General features: G+C 38.2%; 1 protein-coding gene across 1 annotated transcript in view; it reads left to right on the top strand.

The window, feature by feature from the left end:
• The window catches only part of LOC102376305 (formin-2-like), a 229,334-nt gene that overhangs the window by 109,496 nt on the left and 94,688 nt on the right, over window positions 1–25,150 (top strand). The window contains exon 7 of the mRNA XM_014523760.2: window positions 12,121–12,182. Within this exon, the coding sequence (XP_014379246.1) occupies window positions 12,121–12,182 (62 nt within the window). The remainder of the gene's footprint in view (window positions 1–12,120; window positions 12,183–25,150) is intronic.

The following is a 25,150-nucleotide window of genomic DNA, read 5'->3' as shown; positions in this document are numbered from 1 at the left end:
GAAACACTGTTGAGTCTGGGACTAGCCCAATGAACTTATATGAGCCTTTTGGCTTTGGACTAATACCGTGCACATGCATAGTTTGTACTATATGTAAGTAGGTACAAAAGTGCTGCATAAAAGTATGTTTATGGAGTACCTGTGTTAAGACTTGCAGCAGTTTCAAAAAGGGTAAAATGTATCAATTCTTAGTTCTAATGAACAAAGTAAAAGTTTGGGGGGGGGGGGGGGAAGAGGGCAAGAATTAAATTAAAAGCAAAAGGAAGGCAAGTGTCCTAGGTAATATCAGTAGCTGAACATCAAGACATTCCAATGCTGAGGATAAAGAAACTATGAGAAATACATTAAGGAATCAGCACAAATATGGAGAGACAAAATCAAGAAAGCTAAAGAAAAATAGAGATAAACCTGACAATAAATGTAATAGAAAACAGAGAGGGAAGTTTTATAAATATCAGCTGAAAAGAAGGGGAAATCGTGCATCCACTGCTCATGACTCTTGCTATACCTGCACATACATGCACACACACAACTACCAATGCAAGTATAAACAAAGAAGGGGAGAGGATTCGGGTCACAGTAAGTAAGGTATGTCAGGGAACTTTTCAGAAATTTGAATGAAGTCAAGCCAGCAGGACATGACAATTCACTCCATGGGTGCAGAAGAAAGTAGTTGAAGTGATCTCAGAGATAGTGGCATTGGTAATTGCATGCTCTTGGATGACAAGAAGAGTCTCCCTGTTCTCGTTCTACAGCAAAACTACACAGTGCCTATTTTTAAGTGGAAGGGGAGATGAGTACCCATAGAATTGTATGTTGGCAGCTTGACTACAATATGTGAGAAGTAACTACAGCAAATTATAAAATAGACATTTGAGTATCTGAAGGATATGAGGGAGATCACTAGCAACCAATATTGATTTGTTAAGGACAATATTAACAAACAATAATTTCATTCTTTGACAGGGTAACCTGTTTGGACAAGGGGAATGTGATGGACATAATGTATCTGGACTTCAGTAATTCTTTTCAATCAGTCGAAGATTGCATTCTTATAAATAGCCCAGAGAAATGTTGATTAGGTGAATAACATTAGGTTTAATAGCCACAAGCAAAGAGTAACTGTTAATGGACTGATGTCAGACTTGCAAGATGACTCAGGTCAGGTTCAATGGAGATCTGTTCTGGTTAGAGTGGTATTTAACAGTTTTATTAATCATTTAGATGCATAAATCAATCAAATTTTCAGACAACACAAAACTGGCAGGAGTTTTAGGTATGTTGGAGGGCGGGGTTAAATTTTTAAAGGGAACGGGATACATTGGAAAACTACATAAAGACAATTGTAAGATGCTTCACATGGGAGAAAAAACAGATGAACAAATTTGCTATAAGACAGAACTGGCTTGCGATACTAACCTTATTGAGAAGCATCTCAGAAAGGGGTTATAGTTCACAAATTCAACAATGTAGTGTTTTTTTGTTTTAAGAAAAAAGCAACTTTCCTGCATTAACAGAATGTAATGGAAGACAGGAAGTGATAGTGCAAGTCTATTCGGTACTAGTTAGACCTCAGCTGCTATACTGTCTATTTTCGGGCTTTGCATTATTAAACCAGCAAGGGTCTAGAGGTGAGTGACAAAGTTCATAAAGAGTCTGGAATTCCAGCATTAAAAAGAATGTTTAAAGGAACTGGATATGTTTTTAGTCTGGGGGAAAAAATGAGATTAAGCAATGATCATTTATTTGATAGGCTTTCATAAAGATGGAGAAATGTTGTTCTTTCCTGACACAGAGGCTAGGACATAGAATAATAGGTCTATAATGTATCAAAGCAGATTTAGGGAAAAAAAATTCAAAGAAAAATTTTCAAACTAAAAGGACAGTATGACAATGGCAGAAATGTTTAGGAAAATTATCATATTTCTTTGGAGATTTTCAAAAAGCTGCATAATTTGTCTTTCTGGGCTGGATTTAGGATAGTGAATTTTGCATTTTTGCATGGGGAGTTGAACTAGATACCCCTTGAGATCTTTACTACAATTCCTCCAGTTGTAAGTAGCTGAACAAAAGTCAGAGAGGGCTTTGCTCAAGTGGATAAGGTGAGCCTGAGGACTCTTGTGTCCCTCCTCAGTGCTATCCTGTGCTCATTTCTGGTGTTAAACAAATGTAGAATCCCATTGCATAGATCTTCTGTAGCTCAACTCATCTGTTCAGCTGAATTGTTCTATAGCTTATTTAATATAAACAATATGTATATAAATACATATGGTGGTATAAGTTAGGCTATAGTTATTCATGAATAACAAAGTCCCAAGTATAGAGGTAATACGAAAAAAATGTTTCCATTGTACAGTATTGTCCTATGTTTTGCATATGTCCACTACCATGGAAAATCTTTTCTAGTTAAGTTTTAAAAATATTTATTCTTATTAGTCTGCTTGAAAAGACAAATGCCATTATTTGCCTTAGTCCACACTTCTGCAAGCTTAGGAAGCCATAAAAAGCTGTTATATAAATAAAGTTTTTATGGATAAAATATAAAAAAACATCTATTACTAAAGTGAGTCTTGTTTTCCCTTGGCAGAAACCATGGGAGTAACTTGTGTTCTGTCCTAAATCTATCCTCTTCAAGGTGGGGTATGATGGTAATCTTTTCCTGGTTTCTTCAAATTCTTGCATCCTACCAATCAATATCTTACCTAAAATTATGTCTCTGAAGGCCAGCCTCTGACAGGTTCATTGAGACTGTTTACTTATCTACACTTTATGATTTAAAGCAAGCACAATCTGGTAATATGCCAATCTTTTTCTTGACCCTCCTATATCACACACCCAAGATTTTGTCACCTGCCAAACTCAAACAAATCTTATCTAAACAATTAAGATAAGCATTGAAGTACTTGGTATGGTCAAATCAGCAAGCCTCTCAAAAACAGAACTGAAATACAATCTCTCTAAATTAAACAGTCTACAATGGCAATCATGTTTGTATTTAAACATTTTATTCTGAAAGGATTACAGCATTGGTCTCCATTTTTTTCCTGCCTAGACAAGAAGGCGACATACTGAGTGAAACAAAATGTATTTGTTCTCTAAGAATTGAACTTGCACACATTTTATAAACAAACCATATAGGTATATGGAGTTAGGCTTGCTTAATCAGTAACTGCTGTCCTTAAACTTGTATAAGCATATTTATTTGGTATGTCTCTAGCAGTGTTGTTTATATTAGCAATATCTTTTGTCTTATATCACGTTTAATTAAAAACCTGGAATAATACAACTTTAAGGTTACAAATCGGAACACAAAGTCAGGAAATGAGAGAGCGAGAAACACTAAATTCATAATACCATTATTTTTTTAAAAATACAGATTACAAAGTGAAGCTAAAATGCACTTTTTGTATAAGCCCCCATTTTCGGTTACCCACTAATTTTCTAGTGTTTATTTATTTATTTTCAATACTTGGTGTCTGTCGGAAACAAGGGTAGATAGATGTTTCTAAAGTGACTTGTGAATTTTGATGGGTTTAAAAATAAAGATGAGTACATCTATATTTCCTGTATCTTTGATCTGGAAACTCTGTGCTGTTCCCATTGCTTCTTGACGCTATAGATCCGGGTTGCCAACCTGCAGCTTGCATGCCGTAAGTGGCATTGATAGCCTCTGTGTGTAGCATATGGTAGATTGGGGAGGGGACAGGGAGCACAGAGACAAATAGAGAAGTGAAAAAAAATCAAAGCAGCAGATCAGGCAGGGAGCATAAAGCAGAGCAGAAAATAGGACAAGGGAAGGGAATAAAAGTGGTTCTTGGAAGGTATGGGGCTAATTTGTGGTATGCCTGCCAAAAAATTGGCCCCCAATGCAGGATTAAGGTGAATTATAGCAAAGATAAAATTATATGCATGCAATTAGAAGTACAGAGTATGAGCCGTGTTGTTCTAGGTGCTATATATTTATGCCTTAAAAAAATTCTAGCCCTAACCAGTTTATAATCTGAGTTAAAAATACTGTATAACAGGTAAATGCATAAGGCAAAACTGGCGGCTAATAATATGAGACTGCTTTCATGTATGTGTGCAATGGAACTTGTCACCTGCTTAGTTATCAAGGGCTATTGTTCTGCAGTCAATGCTAGACTATGTACCTGTGCTTTGGGCTCTCTTTTTAAATTTAGTACTCATGGTATCTAAAAAATTATACTTTTTCTTAGGATTTCAATATACTCATTGGTGACTAGTTATTAGTCACTGACCAATATAGTAATTTGTGTAACTGCTATTATTTCCATTTTAGTTTAGTCAGCTCCTGGAGTTATATTGCATATGACCTGGAGTTATGTTGTATAACTCCTGGAGTCAACTCCTGGAGTTATATTGCATCAATTATTACATAATTTTGTTTTTGTGTTATGTTTTTTGTTTTGTGTTTACTACAACAAATGGAGCTGGTGTACTGTTTGCGTTCCCTCTTGGGTTTACACAACACTTGTGTTAGTGGACAATTAAAGCTGCGGGACCATTCCCCACTGGCTTTCCAGAAGACTGTCCAGATCCTGTTAGTCAGTCTTATGAAGGTGGTATCTCGTATCTCCATCATTATTGAATTCTTATGTCTTGTATTTGCGGTATGTGGATGCAAAGGTGTAACAAGTGAAGCTTGTGACTTGGGTCAGCATTTACCAAAACATGGTAGCCAGGGTTGGGCCAACAGCTACTTCAGACACTTTCATGCCTCTGTACTTCTGGCACTGCTGCTTACCCTTGCTGCTACTTGACCATGCCACTGATTGCCACCACTTGCCTGTGCCAGTGATTCCCCATCACCAGCAGCAATTGACAGTGCAGAATTTGACAGCAAGCAAAGTGGTACCCACACAGAACCAAGGTTGGAGTGACAGTGGCAGTGGTGTAGTGTCCCTCTATACACATGCTGCTGTCACAGTGGCACACATCTCTGTGGAGAGTCAGTTTTTGGCATCCCATCTAAGTCAGCATGCAAAGCCAATGTCCTGCCACCACTAGTTGTGCCAATGCCAATGCCAATGCCACCACTAGTTGTGCTACTATCTGCATGCTCTTGCAGTTCCTTCTGAAGGCATACATTAACTAAGGGCTTTTTTTTTATTTTGCTATTTGTTTGTCTGTTCATAGCAAATAATTTTACTTTCTAGCCTTTCTCTCTAACTATAAAGCTTTTTAAGGTGTTTGGATATTGATCATAGTATGAACCGACTATTCTGTGATTCCTTTCTTTTTAGTTTCTGAATGCTACAGGTCTTCAGGTTTTAGCAGTAAGTTAATAATATGTCTAAAATATGAAGAAGACTGCCTTTTCATAATTTTCACCATTTAAAATAGGTCTTCCCTATATAGTTTTACTGGTGGTTTGATCGGTTTAGTTTAAAAGACAATTTAGGATTGTGATTGGAATTACTTTTATTACTATTTTAAGAAATCATTTAATGCGCTAAATATTAGAGCCAGTCAAGACCTTTCCAATGAAACAGTTTTCTGTTGGGGGGGAATGATTCAACAGTTTTTGAGGAACTATTGATTTCAGTTGTACTTCTTTTCAGAAACAAAAATCAAATGTTTCAGTGAGGTTAAAGCTTTATCTTTCTTATTTTATTGATAATAAATTGACTTTTGCTGATGTGGTGTTTTGGAGGATCTATGCATGTATCATTTAAGATTTTGTCAGTCACATACCTGTAAATCTGGTTAGTGCCTTTTCTTTTACCTGTGTGGGCTGGGAGCGGTCCGAGGCTTTCGGGGGCGCGCGGCGGGCTGTGGCCAGCAGCCCTGGCACGTGGGCCGCGGAATTCGGCATGGCGGACTAGAATTAGGCATAGACTCGTAGCGGTTGATTAAAGATTATTTTACTTACACCGTAGATGGTCGCGGTGTAGGCAGGAAAACTTGCTTGAGTTGCAGTTACAAACGAAAAGAAAACTTGCAGGAACAAGACCCGTAGAAAACTCGAGCCTCTTGAACCTGGACAGAGCTCTGGATACCACGATGAGAGTTCAAAAGGTGGCTCTCCATGAAAGCGCGCAGGGAAGGGTACGTCGAGGGATCAGGCAGTGACGGGGAGAGGCTAGAGGTTGATCAGGCCCCTATATCCTTCTTAAGGCACACGCTGGGTTCGTTAAGCTCCACAGCGCACTTAGAGTTCTTCACGAGATGTGAAGTCCTTCTTCTCCTCCTCCAACTTGGGCGGAAACCGCTCGAGCCTCTTATACGGCTAGCAAGCCAATCGCTAGCCGCCACATGGGAATAATTTAGAAACAGCCAATAGTGGGACACAAATTTACATGCGAATGGCGGGAACTCCTTTGCACCGGGGTTTTCTCTATGCAACTGAGAATTGCACCGTGCAAAGAAAGCTCCTCGAGGCGGGAAATAATTCTGCAGTGCCGAAGCACACACAAAATCATACCCTTTGGGTCATGACATTACCCTCCATCTTTAACTGAAATTCCAGAGGGCTGAAACTGAAATGGCATTATCTGATCTATTCTAATGGCAGTGCCCTAGTTTGAGTTGGCTGTGACCCAGGAGGCCCAGTATACCAAAGCATGCTAGTAACTGAGTGACTGATTACCTGGCAACTTGAAGCTAAATAGGATTACCTGAGAATGGAAAGCTAAAAGCATGCTTGAAAAACACCATTTTTGAGAGAGAAGAGATCAGAGCTGTGAAGTGAGGCTATGAAAGAAGAAGGAATAGGGAAGTGTGCACTAGAAGGAAGTGTCTGAACATCAGAGGACCCTCTGACTAGAAACTGAGCCAGAAATCTGCGTGCAGGTGTGGTTGCTTTTTCGCATGAAGCTGTATATTTCTTCTGCAGTATTATTAGTAGAATGTGATGTATACACTTTAACATTCCTTTTAAAATGTCTGTGTGTTGTTGCCTCAACTATCACTTATGCCTGAAGAGCACAACCGGGACTCTAAGAAATGGTGTTTAAGGTACTCTAGGGTACCTTGGGGTTCACTGGTTCTAGGGGTCTACAGGATTCCACTTCCAGAATATCATGAACAGTCTGTACACAGGATATCTGCCAGAGTGGCTAAAGAAAGAGATGGTACCTAACCTTACCTAGATAAAAGGGACCTCCAAGACCAATGTCCCTCCCCCCCACCCCAAATTTATGAACAAAAACACAATAAAATATCCCCCAAGGAGAGATTTGTCAGGCCCCTGCATTACATAAAAATAAAACAAAGTGCTTTGATAAGGTGGTTTCCAGATTTTTTCCCCCTCTTTATTTTGTTTTCTAGGACATTTTGAAATTTAGACTTCACGGTGCTGGAATTTCCTGCAGAACTGAAATGTTGAGTTTTGACCAGAAGTAGTAAATATTTCTTTGCCAATTATGCAAGTTTATTCATGTTGTCTGCAAAGACAAAGGTTAATTTGCTATGTCTGCTGTGTCTATCATCTTTGCCTCAGCAGTATCTGGCAAATTCCTTTAGTTTCCCAAAAATTTGAATAATGAACTGTGAAGATGAAAAAGTTTGTCAGGTTTATAGTGAAAAGATTCATTGCTACTTTTCTCCATACTCTGTCTGGGAATACACTGTGTACCTTCAACGTTTTCTTGTATTTCTCTGTGGATTTTCTGGGAAGAGCATTGTTGGCTTGGTTACATGCTAAATCCCCATATAGGGGGGTGTGAGGGTGGGTGGGTGTCATCAAGATGAACCTCTAATTGAAGCTAGATTTCATATATTTTCTCATGCTGGGCATGCCACTTTGATTTTTCTCTTGCACTAAACTCATTTTGTTAGCTCCTATATTCTCTAAAGTAGAGTATAGGGCAGATATATACTGAAGTCCCTTTACAGTTATCTGGCCATCCTTAAGAAATAACATCTATTAACAATTGTAGTCTTTGTTCAGTTATGTGTTTTCAGACAATATTATGCCTGGCTTTGAAAATGGTATCTGATTGGCTTAGTTAATATCTTCTATTTATGTAGCAAGTTAAATGATTTATTTTTGTATTACTTACTTGTAATGCAAAACAACATATTAATAAAATACTTTGGAGTAGTAATGCCCTCATTGTAATTAAGCACTTTAGAAATAAACCAAAAAATGTGTTCTCAGACCCAAGAATACTAAAATTGTTGAATGTAATTTCTAATTAGATTGTGACAAAAAGGGATCAAAAGAAGAGTGGATAAGGGGAGATGGTAAGCTCATAATGATTACACAATATTCTTGTGTGCGGAACCTAACTCTTGAATCGCTTTACCTTTTTTTGTTTTATAATGTAATCTATCCTTGACTGTCACTCAACCTAATGCTGAATTGGTTGATTGCATATGATGTAATGGCCAAAATGAGTCTAGAAGAGAGAAATGGAAGAGAAGGCTTAGGAATAGTAAGCTGTGTTTATAAGGGGCACCATGCAAATAAACATTGAGAAAAGTTCATATTGGTCCCAAACCAAAAATTTTCCGAATTTACCATGCATTTGAATCTTCCTAAAGCTTGTAGTTCCTCAGTAAAATGTCCACTCTTGTCATTCTCACTGCAAAAATATCTGCTATAGGGAATTCCTTGTTTCCTGGTTCTTGGACTGCCCTGCCACGAGTCTCTGTAGGGTTTTATCAGAAACCTGTCCTGGATTCAGTGAAAGCTCATAATCATTTCCGTTGCAACAAACTGGCATTTTCTAAAAACAAAAACAAACCAAAAATGTTTTCCTTTGGTGGTGGCAAGTTAATAAAATCAAAAGAATATTTAAGAAGAGCGTGGCAGATTTGTGTAAAATCTTGAGAGTAGCAACTAAAACCTTAGCTTTGATGCGATGGAAAATATGCAGCCATTGAATGAAAGGGTGGGCTGCTGTGATTTGAACGTAATGGGGAAGGATGATATGTGTATAAGACAGTTTTGTGAGGAGCAGTTTACAATAGCTGAGAAAGGTTGCGGGAGGGGGGGGTTGGTTGATTTTTTGAATGCATGTTGTCCTTCGTGATCTCATCTTTAAAAATCCTGTTGGCAACATTCAGGGATTCCAGTATTTCTTTTCCTCAAAACCCGGGATGCTAGTATGGAACCAAGTACCACTCCGGATTCCCTAGAATTGAACTGAGTTTTGTATTGGCTGCAGAGCAAAGGTTAATTTTTACTGCTTTCTTTCATTAGCTACTTTGCCATCATCTGTTCAATTCTTTGGTTAGACATTTAAGGGTGCTTCCTCCTAAATTTAGGTGTCATTCTCATAAGTAATTTAGCTTGGTGGAAAATCATTATAATTTTAATTGGTTAACAATCTCTGGGTAATGAAATTGAAAGTTTAACCTCAGTGATTCTTATTTCCATGCAGTTGTATTTGTGTCCATCTATAAAGACCAATGTTTCTGTGAGGCAAGTGTTCTCTCCTGTTCTCATTTATATTTCTTAATAAAATATTTTGCACTGTGATCAAATTCTGCTGGGATTTCATAGTGTGAGAGACTGATACTTACGACTATGTGTCAATATATCCAATTTGTGTTGTTTCATGGAAGTGAAAAGCAGCCTATTATATATACCAATTTCTTTAAATTGGATCCAATTTCTTGGATTCAATATAGGATCCAATTTCTTTAAATCCTTGTCTGTAGTTTTCTCAGACTGATTTGTTTTAAGCAGCTCCCTGAAGTATGCACACTCTTCTGCATACCAGTGTTGTTGAAAGTACACAGACCTGGCACCATTGTGTTTGCCAGGCATTCTCTTATCTCATGCAAGCATTCAAACAAAAGTGTTCTATTGCTCTCTAAGTAATCCATGGGTGATCTTAACATTGTGGAAAAAAGTCAGAATGGGAACTTGTACCATATTTCTTAGCACAGAAGTAGACAGTCTCTTAGGAGGGAGATGGGGAAGACAACCACAGAAATGAAATGAATGGCTGTTCCTGTACAATATAGCTATGTTAAATTATAAAATAAACATTCAGGGCTATCGTCAAATTTGGTTCCCCATTGTAACTTATTTTCAATAGGTGTTTCATTGTATGCAGTTAGGTGTTTAAACTCAAGCATTATGCAGCGATCTTGGCAGTGCAGAATCCAAGACCAGATTTCCTTTTAATTGATTGATTTTTAGGCCCCAGTTCAGCAAGGTAGTTTGTTCATTTGCTGAAAATGTACTTTAATGACATGAATAATATTGAGGTCAATGGTATTAGTTACACAGTTAAAGGTATGTACGTGCTGAACTATCTTGCTGACATGGTTTCTTACAGTTCCAGTGGTAACATTTAAGCATTTACTAACTCACCTAAAAATTTTAGTAACACCCACCCCCCCCCCCCACAAATGTATGTGTATGTATGTATGTATGAATATATGCATGTATTTTTTTTTAATTGGCATCCATTAATTTTTTTAGATGTATGTCAGCTTTTAAGTACACATTCTCTTGTTTTGCCAGTTTATTCAGACTTGCAATTTATCTGAGAATGTTAAAACTTTGTAAATGAAAAGGGAGAAGAGAACATCTTCATTTTCTAATAGTAATAAACCATTCAAATGTACTTTTTTATATAGTTCTCTGTTTTATCTACTTTCACCACCTCATCCCTGATAATTTTGTTTTGTTCTTCCATCTTTTTAAATGAGGCAAAATCTAATTTGGACTTTCACTTGTCTTGGCATAGCGAGTAGCTAAGGGAAGAAAAAGTATATATAAAATATATTCAATAAGGAAATATGGTAAAGCTAACATTTTATTGTTTCAGAAAATTGGTACACTCCCAAATAAATTAGTTTTCTTTGCATCTGCTAAAACTCTGTCCTTTTCCCTGTACATATATGTTGTGGACCTTGCTCAGTTTAATCAAGATCACCATTTCTTTATTTATATATTTTTATTGTACTCTAACTAAAATTATGTTCCAGACCCGTAGGGGGAAAATGTGATGAGTCCCAGACACTGAGTGGTATCACTGAATGCTTTAAAGCAACGAGAAACAAATGAGTTGGAATTATATTGTCTCTAATCTTAAGGTGTATACACAGAAACACTGAGTGACAGCTAAGAATACTGATTTATAGAGGATCAAGTAACCTAATGCTGGAATTTTATCATGGATCAGCATTATGATTTCTTCCTAAATTAGCTTTCTCCCAAGATTTTTCTGGCTAATAGACAGATTTGCATACCAAAAAGACATTGCAAGAAAAGAATATAATAAAAGAAAAGACAAAATGGCAAAAAATAAGTATATTGAGGCAAAAGTATGCATTAGTACAAGATCCCCTTTATATAACATTTCATGTTATTTTCCAGGTTATTTTTTAAGGCAAATAAAAATTTATCTCAATTTCCACTGCTATATTGTAAACTTGTACAAATGCCATATTTTAAATGACTGAACTCTTCATTTTAGTTCCAAATGGTAATCCAGTGCCCTGCGTCAGTATCAAATATGCCTTATCAAATAACCTGAACTTTACAATTTTTTCCCATGATCGCAGAAAATTGGTGAGTCTGTTTTTGTTAAAAAGGTCAGGTTGATAGAAATTATTCTGTGTGCTTTTAAACTGATTTTTGACACTAAGAAAGTACAGTATGTGTGTGGCACTAGCACTGGTAGGGACAGGAAAGGCATATTTTGTGTCTGTACTAAACCTGTCGGCTTAGTTAATAGAAGATTTGACCCTTGTCAGGTGTTTTGAAGTTAACTGGCTGACTTGTGGATTAATCAGTTTAAGGCTGAAACCAACCAGTGACAGGAATGAGCTTTTTTTGTGCATGTGTGGTTGTGGTACAGATTTACAAATTTTTATAATGCTTTCAGTCGGACCATGAAAGTCTGATGTACAGCTTATCTCTGATCTTTGGCTTTGGCCATACTCATGGGATCATGTTTGTGTGTTTGGGGGGTTGGGGATGAATTCTTTAACGCTTGACACCTGGCTCTGCCAGGTTCCTAGCCTATGGTCTTAGAAACAGCACTATTCAAAGCATTAATAAAGTTAAAACCCTTAAGCTGTATGACCAGTGGGTCATAAAAACTATTGCTGAGTATTGTTCTCAGTCTTTCTTTCACAGCTGGATTATCATTTTGACAACGAATTCTTTTTTCACTTTTGTCTTTTTAACAGCTGTTGTGAATTTGGACAACTCTGTGGTTGACCTGGAGACCCTTCAAGCCCTCTATGAAAATGTGAGTAATAGGAGGGAAGTGTATAGTCATGGGTATACTGTAGGTTAATGTGTGGCATTTTTGATTTGCAGCAGTAATTATTCCTCAGTAGGCTGCAGAAGTGTGTGCTTGTAATGGATGTTTAATTTTCTCAAATCTAAGTGAAAATTAGCATCAATAGTTGACTTTTTTTAATGGCCATCATTTTATTTTAGAATATATCAAGCCTTTGAGTACTGTATTTCATGATTCTTTCACTTTTTACATGAAATAATTTCCTTTGCTTTAAAGAAAAGGATTAGTTCAGATCACCAGAATTTAATTTACTAAGCTTCACAATCCTGAGAGATCCATTGCTTGGAATCAGAGTTCAAGATCAGGGATTTAAGAATAAATCAGGGCAGGCTCTAAACTGTCACAGTCCTGGTATGACTGACTTGCTGAATCCAGAAATAGCAAAATTCACAAGAGTATTTCTGACTTCTGTTGCTGCATAGGAGAGGTGGAAAGGTTCAGTCACCCTAGAAGGTACAGACATTTGGAATTTCGTACGCTGAAAATCAGAGAGAGGAGCGGCCAGGGGGGAGGGATTTTTTCCAACTTAAAAAAAAAAAGTTTATTTATTAGAAATAAATAGTGAAATTGCAAAGGTATGTGGCCCTCCCAGGGCCAGAGCATGAAACAATTGTTAGTGCCAAAATAAACCATGTCACCAGAAACTGAAGCTCCTGTCCCATGCCCCTCATGGGGTTACACAGGTAGGACCAGCTGCCTGTTTTCCATGTTGCAGTGGGTCCCCTTGATGGCTCAGCATGACACAAAACTGGTCCATGTTTTGTTGTGAGGTGAAGTGTCCAAATTCAAATGTGACATGTTCCTGGACCAGGAAGTAGAAGACTTGGAGGGTGTCATTGGAGTCTGCCCCTGCAAGCCAGTTACTGTGGCTTTTCAGTCACCATCTTGGCCTTGCCTAGCAAGAAATTGGCCAGGCAGATTATGTTCCCTATGCCTGCTTGGTACAGGATAGACATGTGCACTACACAGTCTCAGAGATCTAAGTCCAGAGTGCCAAAGAAGGTACTGAGGGCAGCAAAGAGGGACAGTTGAGGAAGGTGTGGAAGAGTCTTCTCCACCTCCTCCTCACAGAAAAGTCAGGCCACCAAAGTCATCAGGTCTAAGTGCTAGACAAAAGTGCCTATGGCCAAGGCCCTATGCAGCAGCAGCTGCCACTGCAGGTTGCCAGTTCTTTTGGCAATATATAGCTTGTACAGACTGCACTAGGCCAGGAAGACTTGCACCAGTGTTGCTGCCACTAGGTGTTGCCTTCAAGTCATAGAGAAAGAGATAGAAATCAAGCAGCCTCAACATATTCTGGATGCTGGAAAAGTATTAAATAAAAAACTGTCTTAGTATTAATTGCAAATGTGTGTCACTTCATTAGTAGACCTAGTTAGGTCCCAGGTAGTTATTAGACCTAGTTAGGTCACCCTAAATCTAACAGTTGTACCCTTGGAAATAGGGTTTATTAACCCAAGTGCAAGACTGAGTAATACAATTGTGCACTGCTTCTTATTGTAGAACTACTAGATACAAAGGTTGCCTGTCACTGCTGTGTGTCAGGTAGACTCCCGTATACGACATAGCACGTGCTTTATTAGCTCAGGGCCTATGTGGCACTACATTGTGCTATGTAGGTGTACCCTTAGTGCTTCACAATGTTTATTTTTTATAACTGCCATAAGGTTGTGAAATTTTCATTTTACAAAGGTGAATGAGGCACAGAGGAGCTCAGTGTTAGTCCAAGGTCACACAGGAATGCTAGCAGATACATTTGGATGGAGGTCTCCTGGCTTTCAAGTTTAGTTAAACCATTGGATCCTCCTTTCTTTAATTCTTCTTGTTTCTGAATCTCTCTTTGCTCGCTTCTTGGCCCACATCTGTAGGGCAGGGTCGAGTTCTGTCATATCTTTGCTGGCCTAGCTACAGGCAGGGGCTTCCCTGAAGTAAAAATGAAAGATCTTGATGTTGCTTGGCCACATCCACTACCTCCATAAACAATTTCAGCTATTTCTGTTTTCTGCTTTCAAAGGTGATATGTTTTTGTGTAGATATAATGGTTTTATATTATGTTAGGTTGTCAAGGTTCTCTTCACAAGGAAATGGCTAGGAATGGAAACTAAGAGCTGTCTCCAGACTGGCTGTCAGTCAACCCTAACATGCTCTGCCTTTATCTGTGAAATGCATGGTTTCCTCTGAACCTCTCAATTAGTAGTTTCATAGTTTGTAGGGTCGGAAGGGACCTGAGCAGATCATCAAGTCCGACCCCCTGCCATGGCAGGAAAGAGTACTCGGGTCAAACGAGAGATAACAGAACTACGTTATGACAGTATTACTTTGATATTTTCTATATTTTATTACAGTGAATACCTAGAAAGTTGTCTCAACAGTGAGTAAATATTTTACACTTATCTCCAGTTAAACAGGCACACTGATCTATTTGAGCAATAAAATTAATGTTAAGCTGTGTTAGCTGTTTAACTTTATCATTATGTTTGCTGATATGAAAAAGGAAGCAGGGAATAGACATATTTTTGAGTGGTAGTATGACCAAATTGATAAGTCAGTAGACCAAGACTAAGAAGAATTGGATTTTAATCATGGCTCCATCACTGACCTGTTCTGTAATCTGAAGCACCCTGCTTCATCTCTCTGTCTCTCTCTTTTCCCTCTCATCCTTTCTCTGTCCTGCCTATTTAGATTGTAAGCTCATTAATGGGTACAATGTCCCCTACTATGTATGTCTTTAATATTCCTAATAAATGGACCCTTAATTTGTAGGTAGCCTTATAATAAATCATAATAGTTTTAGGTAAAAGGGAGAACGATTGGTTGATAAGTTTGACTCCTCCCTAATTTCCCAGCCACACTGTATTTTAGGCATAGTTAACTTATGTGCAACTCTCCCTTACTTTCCACACATTAAATTAATACTCGGTTCAGATTTTTCTTGCCAAATACTTAAATATCATTGTGTTAGTCCTCAGACATTCTATTTGATCTCTGTGAAACATATGGGAGCATTTGTTTTACAATCTTTCTTCAGAATGTAATCATTTTTCCTGATTGCATATGTTTGGCATGGTGCTTTCCCTCCTAGAAGTGAATGAAGTTTGGGCAGCTTCCAAATCTAAACACACCCTAATTTCAAAAGCCACAATCCTGAGGGCTCAGTTCCTGTTTACTAAGGAATTAAAGCCTTGTTAAACCACATAGTTACTAAATACATCTTAGTGATTTTTTTTTTTAAATGAAAAAAACCTGCATAGTTTATTTAGGATTATTAACCAGTGTTGCAGTTAAATAGTGAAATCTTTATTAGTAGAGCACATCATAATAATAATATCTACACTTTAAGTATTGTATATTTTCTATTACTTACCCTTTTCTGTGAAGTATTTTGAAGGACCCTAATTTAAAAACTTAGTATGTAAGAGTTTTGATATATAAAACGGGTACTACTATTAGTAGTAGAAAATAGAGGTGGGGTCTATTTTTGTATTCAACAGATGGGATCTGTCAAAATGGCTCCAGGCTTCATTGTATTTTCCATGCTTATCTTAGTTTACCTAGTTTAAAACCAGTTTTATTTGCCAAGGTCTATTCCTTAAAATCACAATTCAAAATTTAAAATTATATGCATTGGTTGTAGGTCAAAACAGCCAACACCGGCAACCCCCGCTTAATGCTCTTAATTGGTTCTGGAAAAAACGAGTGTTAAGTGGAACCATGCTAAGCGAAACCCATTTCCCCATAGGAATTAATGTAAACAGAAATAATTCATTACCGCCACTTCTTGTTGCAGCTTCTCATCACCGCTGCCTCTTCCCAAAGCTCTGCATGTCTGTCGGCCTCACATACCAGCTCACACACGACAGCCCCGCGCTTCTGCCGCTCCTCCCTGGGCTCCTGCCAGCCCCATGTGCCAGGCCCATGCTTCTGCCGTTCCATCCTGGGCCCTGCCAGCCCCACATGGCAGCCCTGCGCTTCTGCCACTCCACCCTGGGTCCCCACCAGCCCTGGCCCCGGGCACCATTGGAGGTCCTGCACTCATTCCTTCCCCCCCCCCAATCGCTGCTTCTCGCTGCTGCCACTTCTCCCCACCCCCTGTCCACCAGCTGCTCTGGCACTGTGCGCCAGCCTGGGCCCCTGCTCCTGCTGCCCTGCCCTGGGCCCCTGCCAGCCCTGGCTCTGTGCTCATTCCCACTAGCCCACTCGCCACTTCTTGCTGCTGCTGCTGCTTTGCTGAGCGCTATAGTGAAACTGGCTCAGTGCTAGGTGAAATTGAGTACTAATTTTAAATGAGCACTATAGCAAAATAGCGCTAAGTGAAACCGCATTAAGCAGGGATTCCCTGTGGTTCTCTAAGAAACTGCTTTATTTCACTGGTGCCCCTCAATTTAGATGCATACATCATATATTGCAAAAAGAGTCTATGTTCTGTTAGTTTTACCTCTAAGAATATTTTACTTCTTTACAGAATTTCAGTAGTCTTTCCTTAGTACATTATTGATTCTATGGACTTTAATTTGGCATAAGATTGCTATGGTATCCTGCTATGATGATATGGCATCCTCAAAAGATTTTTTCCTTGCTGCTTTCATGAAATGAATGAGGATATATGCATATTATTTATTTTTTTTCTATAGATAAGGGTGCAGTCGTCTTTGAATACAAAGCCATGTTTTATCACCCTCAGACTTTGTTTTGAAAAATACTAGACTTCCCATATAGACAAGGGGTATATGCAAATATTACACTTAGAGTCACCTAACACCTAGTTAGGTGGATCCAAGTGCTAGCCTACAGATTTATGGAAAGGCTAGACTGGAGGAAAAGAATTGGCTGCCCGATCTTAGCTCCTTAAGTGAACTAAGTTAAATCAGGAAAGGGTTTGACTGATCTAACAAACATCTGTACATGCCTGGAGCACTGTCACTTGCCCCAGCCTGCACTTTTCCTACCCCAATCCATACCAGGCTATTCTTTAGCCCCCCAACTTTAGCCCCCCCTCACCAATTCCCACTGATTAAAACAGTCTGACCTTTGTTGGCCTAGTTGAAACCAACAAAAGTCATATTGTGTCTGACATGTATCAGGCATCCTCCTGGAGATGTTTGTTTTGTGTTTGAAGCATTAGGATTTCTATAGATGTGCAAGATGGTTTGGTAAAGAAAAAGATAAAGCTACTGCTGCTGTGTTGTTGTCCGTAATGTTCATCCAGGGCACCGACAGGCATGGGGGGGAATAAAACATGCTTTACCAAAAGCAGCAATGCAATACTTTGACCCGGCTCTGCTGCATCTGTATAGATTGGGTACTTCGGCTGGACTTTTTGTTGCATTTAGCTGAAGCTGATTCAATCAGCTATTAGATAAAAGCATGAAAAAAGCCCCACTAAAGTGCCCGAGCAATACTGACATTGGGAAAGCCTGGTGCAGCTAACTTCCTGCCTCTTCCGGGTATGTGCTGGGCTGGGTGCAGTGCATGCTGAGTTTAAAGTGCCAGTTTTTTTCCACATCTGCAAGTAGCTTTAGAGACCAGTCTTATTGACTCCTGGATTTTCTAGTGATGATTTCTTTCAAATAGCTCTTTTTTTTTATTAGGTACCCCTTTCTGGCCATTTAACTTAAAACATTTTAAATAACTGTAAATTTTAACTGATTCTTACAAAAATCCTTAAGATTACATGAAAATAAGACACATTTTGTCAATGAAGATAGTACAGGGAAGATAACCATAGCAACAAAGAAAAAATATCATTTTAAAGCTTCAAACAACCTTTCTAAATGAGAGACTGAAAGTTTTGATGAAACTATACCTCCTTCTGATGTAGCCACCAGAATATTGCATTGAAGAACATGCATAGGTCCATTTTCTAGACTGCGTTAAATGAGGAACAAGTTGTTTAAAGGACTTGCTCCAAAGTAGGAAGCATGTGTCCATAGTTAGAACAGAATGTTAAATTCTAAGGTTGCTCCTGTTACAAATTGGTATAAGCCTCTTAAGTGAACTGTAAAATGGGGGCAATTATAGCTATTGCATCCCCTTGTGAAATGCTGTGTAATCTAGAGAAGAAAAAGCCAGAAGTAGGTGCAAAACGCATATTTTTCAGAAGAGCTAACTGAGGCACAGAAATAGTAACTGATTTGGTTGTTAGTCACTGTTAGTAATGGGCCTAGTAGTGTACAGCTAGGGGTTGGTGAGTGGGGCAACCTGTAGGTGCAGGCATACCTAAGCAGCTGTATCTGAAGGCAGGCAGACAACTCAGAAGCAGCAGCAGCCAAGCTCTTTGAGCCCTTGGGACATGTGAGACTGACCGCCCCTCCACTCCCTGAGCTCTGTTCTCCACCAATTTTGTCCAGAGCACAAAGTGTGTTAGTTATGACTCTGCATTGGATATGGAATTAAGGAACATGGGTAAATTCTTAGAAATAATATATAGAATTTATGTTTTTATTAAACCAGAATTAGCAGCTAAATGTATTTATCTCTTCAAAGGTGCTTTATCCCTGAAACATGTATTAGGGAAACACTTTCTAAAGTACTCTTTTGGTTAATAATGTGAATTAGCATGCAAAGCTTAATTATTTTCTGTACCTGAGCTAGTATGTTACAGCAGATATATCCTGAGTCAACCCATCATTGAAAGTGAGCAGAATTTGTGTTAAAAATGAAGATAAATGAAGATAAATAAAAAAAAGGAATAGGAGTAAAGGAGTATAGTCAGCATTAAGTTTGGAAAGATATATGAATTTCTTCTTACTTTTATACATGTTTATGTTTGTTCAGTGGGAAGTAAAGGATTTATAGAATGAGATTTTTAAAAATGCCCACTGTTAGCAGAAGTCTGGTCCCATTTAAGTGAAAAGAAGTTGCTCAATGGAGCAGAGATAGGCCCAATGCTAAGTACTTTCTGAAAATACAGTTGCTAGTGTCTTGCTTCTCCATTGGAATATATGTCCTGGAACTTGGAAGGAGTTCTGTAACACACTGTTTTTGGCTACACTATATAACAATTAGAGTGCATCAAAATAAAAATAAAAAGTACTATGGCACTGGCTTTCAAAGAGGTGTCAAATGCAATCAGAGCCTAATGAATTTTATGAGAACCATCTGCTGGTTGTCTTCTATTTGATTAAAACCTTGGAGGGAAATAGAAAAACCCTCATATTATCTATCTTCAAATTAACAGATAGATGAACACTAATGAGAGAAAAATAAGCTAATAGAAAACAATTCTGAGAAACACACTTATTAGTACAGCTGGTGTACAGAGAATTCAAGGACAGTGAGATATCAAATAAAACAATAACATTTGGGAAAGGGGAATTTTGCCATTTCTCCTTGCTTGCTGTTATTAGAGAGATGTTATGTCCATTTTTTTTTTAATGCAAACTCTGGATCTCTCTAATGAGCAGAACCTATTTTTTGCAGCCAAATGATCCTGATTTGGGGATTTGAAATTCAGGAACAGTTTTGCTATATTGAAGAAATATGGAGGAGAGTTAATAGGTTTCTCTCAATTCTATCTCTAAATCATACTTTTTTCATTTTTACCTTTTCTGGTGATTGGTTTGTATGTGTATTTAAAAAATGTTTAAATAAGAAGCAGAGCCCTATCCTCTTTGGAGATATCAACAAATAATGCAAAATATGTAACAGATGTCAAACCTCAAATGTATCTAACATATATACTAATATGTTGTCTTAAGTGTATACTAAATATTATATGGCTAGTTATTGCTGTAATATTCTATTTTTGCTCGTTTCAATGCATCATACAAAAAGTAGAAGGTAACTTTAATATTTTGTGCCAACACTGTTTCAAGTGAAGACAACCAAAGTTTGGTTCTCTTTACTTTTTTTTAAAGATGTATAACTGATTCAAGGCCCATCTTGGTGGGTTAGCTTAGGAGAAAAAATATCTGAAGGTTGAATAGTATGTTTTATTCAGGGATCTGAAGAGCTAGGTAGGCTGATTTAAATTATCAAATTTAATCATGATTTCTAGCAGGGAACTTCATTCAAATATTCACTTCATTTTTTTGTTTGTCTATTTTCAGTAATTTTCCTAAAGAAAAGTTAATTCTTAAAGAAAGTGTCATTCTTTTTGCTAGTTAGGAGTATTGCAATGTGCATATTTGCAATCATATAGCTTCCAAATTAAGTTTGGTTCAACATTTTTGCTAACCATGAAGATGCATTTTATCTACACTCATTTCATCAGTTGTATAACCCAACTTTCATTTAATGAGATTAATTTAATACAAATATAAACATGGATAAAAAGAAAATGCAATGCACATTAGTAGATTTTTTTGTTACCCTTGTTTTGTGCTAAGCTGCATTTCAATTGAAATAAAAATTTAAATTAAAATGCACAAAGTCAATATTTTAATTGCATATTAAGGAAAAGTACTGTAAACGTGCTGGATTGTTAAGGGGGTAAAATAATTTATCATTTTAAAATTAATCTATTAAATGGAGGCAGTATCAGAGGCATAACTGAGCAGGGCAGCTGCACACATGGGGTAGTGACGACTTCCAGCTGCTGCTATATAACTAGTATGATTGTGTGGCTGCAGTGGGCTTGGTTTTGGTTTTTTTTCCCTTTTTTCCCATCCCCCTTGCCCAAGTCATTGCCAAGGTGGCTATTCTAAGTGCTGCACCCTATTTAGACTATTCAGAAGTATTAAATACATTTAGTGAATTGACATATCACTTGTAGACACCATGGGCCCTCGCTTTTTCAAAAGTAATAACATATCTAAATTTGTAAGTATATTTGAAGAATCCACCAGGTGTCTTTCTGCATAACTAAATACTTTTGAAAAATTGGTCCAAAGTTCTTCCAAGGTTAGAACTGACAGATCTCATCTTCTCCACCAGGGTTTTATTCGTAATTGCAAGTGGGGTTGTGGGGAGATTTTCCAAATATATAAATTTCAATTTTCTCTTTCTAATATGAACATTATATCCCGGGGGAGGGGGGGTGGGATTTAAGCCACACTGTACCTGCTAGCCAGAAGAAAAAACAAAATCATTTAAGGTAAAACGTTTCTACATGGCAAATTTACAAAATGTGCTTTTAGAACCCTAGAAATGCCAGCATTTGCTCAATTGTAAAGACTGAAACTAATATAAGCAATTATTAATGCAGTACATGACACCAACAAAAGCTTGAATTCACCTAAAGATTTAAAGATTTTTCCCTTCGTTCTTTATGTAATTCAAAGGCAGCACTCCCTAGGTTCATTAACATTTGAAGAAGGCCCATTTATACAACATATTTTATGTAATTACATTATTTAACAGCTAAAAGCATGTTTTGACTCCTCATAATTTCACATTTAATTTCCAACCAATTTATTTTTAAATGTACATAATTTAACTAAAATGTGATTTGACTTTTTAAAGATTAGTTATTGGTTATATATTTGCAGGGTAGCCATGTGGTTCCAATTAAATGATATTGCTAAAAGTAATGCCACTCCTTTAATACATGGTCACAACCTTAATATTTTATCAGATGCACATTTTGTGTTCATTGAACAATATGGTTTCCATTATTTCAAATGCCTGGCACTCTCTGCCTCTGTTTTACTGACTATAGCAGAAAGCACAGAAGATAATTATAGAAGACAGTCCCCACTGTAAAATCTAATGAATGATTTCAGTGGAGATGGGTCTCAACCCAGTCTGGTTTCTCCCCTATCTTTGGGAAGTGCAGGTCTACTGCTAAGCTTTATGAATCAGGCCTACTTCTACTCATTATAGTCACTCCCACTAAGTTGTATAAACAATCTGAGAGGAGAACTGTGGTCAATTGTTACCTTGAAAAAGGGAGATTGCTAGATTGCTAGCCTTCTCAACACCTTAAGAAGGTGTTTGCAAGCAAATTTCTCTGCATCAGTTTCATAATGCATTTCCATTCCAAAGGTGTCAAGCTGTTAAAGGATCAACACATCTCCCTATTTTTTTTTCTTTCTCTCATTGGTTCCTTTTTCTTGTTTCTTTTGAGATGATGAGTCTTTTGGCTATAAGTTGATCGACTGGAAAATCTGCATTTCAAATACTGCATTATGGCAAAGCTCTATGCCATGTAGTAGTCAGAAGTTAATCAAATACTGCCCTCATCTATGTACAACTCTATTGGACTTTCTTTTTCTGGAAAATAGTTATATTTCCATTTTGCTTTGCTTTTACTTCACACCTCTTACATATATTTCTCCCGGAGTTCAGATGGGGAAGCATTGTCTTTCCATATACATATTAGTGTACAGGATTTAAATTGGGAAACACCATGATGCTAAAATTTCTGTTGTGTCAATAGGAAGATGATTTTCATCATAATCCTAGCAAGCAAGGCTTGTAGCACTAAAACTAGTTTTCCTTTAAGGAGTGGAAAAATGATGCAGTTAGTTTCTTTATTTGCTTGTTTTTAATGCAACTGGTATAACTGGCAGCGTCTGCAAAAGATGTTTTGCTATAAAATGAAGGGAAATTTCAGATAAGATTATAAAATGTCCATAGCTCAGAGAAGGAATCATTTCATAAGAACTACTTTCTCTGGGGGGCAGAAAACCGAGGGCAATACAAGAAGGAAAATTTGGGACTTATAGCATATACATACACAAAAGACTCTAGCAACATCATCTGTGGTAATAATGAGAGGTACATGAAGACAAAGACCGTATAGGTATGAAAAATGGTGATAAAGTAATATTAAATAATATTAAAACAAAAAAGAGAATGTTTTTTTCAATTTCTCAGTTGGTCTAATAAAATGTATCATTTTGGAACCAAGAGTTCTAGATTTTTGCATTTCTTTTTGTCTCAGACCAATACAGCAACCACATACACCCCTATTAAATTCTCTGCTTTTGTTTAGTAAAGACTTATTTCTAGCCTTCAATAAAATTGAAAAAATTGACCTAAGTATAACTGATGCAGCGTTATATCTGTAGACAGCATGAAATGGGAAGAGGTATGAACTATCCCATTTATCTCTATGGGATGTTGGCTGTAAAACCCACTCATTTCATAGATTTCATAGACATTAGGGCTAGAAGGGACCTCATAACATCATTGACTCCAGTCCCCTGCCCAAGGGCTGGAAGTCAGCTAGGGTCAAAGAATCCCAGCAAGATGAATGTCCAAATGTTTCTTGAAAGTGTCCAGAGTAGGTGCTTGCACCACATCTTGGGGGAGTCTGTTCCAGGCCTTGGGGGCTTGGACAGTAAAGAAGTTTTTCCTTATGTCCAGCCTGAAATGGTCTTGAAGAGGTTTGTGACCATTGGACCTTGTCATCCCCTGCTCTGCTGAACAGGTGTTCCCCCAGATCCTGATGCACACCCGTGATGTACTTACAGGCTGCCACCAGGTCACCCATGAGCCAGCGCTTTTCCAGTCTGAAGAGTCCGATGGCTCTCAGCCTCTCTTCATAAGGCCTGTTCTCCTGCCCTCTGATCATGCATGTGGCTCTCCTCTGGACTCTTTCAAGCTTCTCCACATCCTTCCTAAATTGTGGAGCCCAGAATTGAATACAGTACTCTAGCTGTGGCCTCACCAGGGTCCTTTTGTCAAGAAAGGATGTGTGGTAAAACGATAAAACTGCAGTGACCCCAGTACATCCAACTAAGCAACTCAGGCAGCTGGGGTACCTTAAATGGGTTGTTTACTGCAGTGGAGGACAGTGGGAACTCTGCTGTCCCTCCTTAGAGAGAGAAGGGCCCCCCGTATTGATGCCCTTCTGATAGTGATTAAGTAAAGGCCTTTGGCATCTCCACTTCAAGGAAAGGAAATAAGAGTTGTGGTGCAGAGGAAATAGCCTGGGAGAGGAGAACCTCATGTGTGTCATGGTGTATTCAGAGCCCAAGACGTTGTCTGAATATTGTCTATAAATAACTCTCAGATTGGAAGCTTTCCTCCCTTTCATCCTGTCTCCACCAATTCTCAACCCATATTCTGATGACCTTTAAGACTGTTTTTTTTATTTTATTTTATTTTATTTATCATCCTTATTTCCTGATTGCAGTATTTTGGGAGCCCTTCAAAGTTTCTCTTTGACATAGTCCAAGCCTATCCTAATCTATAAATTCATGGGAGTTCTTACCCCCATGTCAGTCACAGTGGACACATCAACACATGAAATTAATTTGATGCAATACACTCCTGACCAGGCCACACCATAGTTTATTGCTCCTGTGCACAGCATTTGCACATGCACCCAGGACTGCAGTTTGTTGAGCTGGGGCAAAGCATTCCCAGCCAGCAGAAGGTCCCAGGAGTCAGCCTGCCAGCCCAGGGCTTCTCTGACCCAGCTCAGTGTGTTGTGGAGGGGCTGGCTGAGGCCTGAGTGCTACAGTGTAGGACTACCTAGCAGGCAGCCTGCAGTGCAGCGCCTTCATGCCCCAGCCAGCCGCTGTCATTTGTGTATTTATGTTGGGTAGTACTAACGTATGGCAGATTTAATTAGTTTACTCCAGCCGAATAGCACTACACATATAGTGGAACTAATTAATGAGCTCCACAGTAAATGTCTCTTGTAGGTGTGCCCCATGTTCTCTTAATGGCACCCTATAACAGAATGACTCCTAAAAATACTTCAGCTGAGACCCAAATATTGTTGTTTCTAAGACAGGCAAGTAATGCATTGGGTGGTAACATAGCAGTGTGCATGTAAGATGATTCCCATTACAACAGATCATTCCTGTCTACATCACTGAGATAAAGGCTGTCAAATCAGCATTGACAAACCCTCTTTCCTGGAAGTGCATGTTCCAGAATGTACAGATTATTACTGCTGTTGTAGCAATCTGCATTTGGTATTGATTACCGGGAACCAAACATCTTTCTGATCCTTTGCTTAGGCAGGGAATATTTTTCAAATTCAATAGTCGAGCCAAAGGATTCTGTCCCTGAGAATG

This window comes from Alligator sinensis, unplaced genomic scaffold (genome assembly GCF_000455745.1).
Source record: "Alligator sinensis unplaced genomic scaffold, ASM45574v1 scaffold127_1, whole genome shotgun sequence".
Taxonomy (NCBI): domain Eukaryota; kingdom Metazoa; phylum Chordata; order Crocodylia; family Alligatoridae; genus Alligator; species Alligator sinensis.
This window is presented reverse-complemented; position numbering and strand designations above follow the sequence as displayed.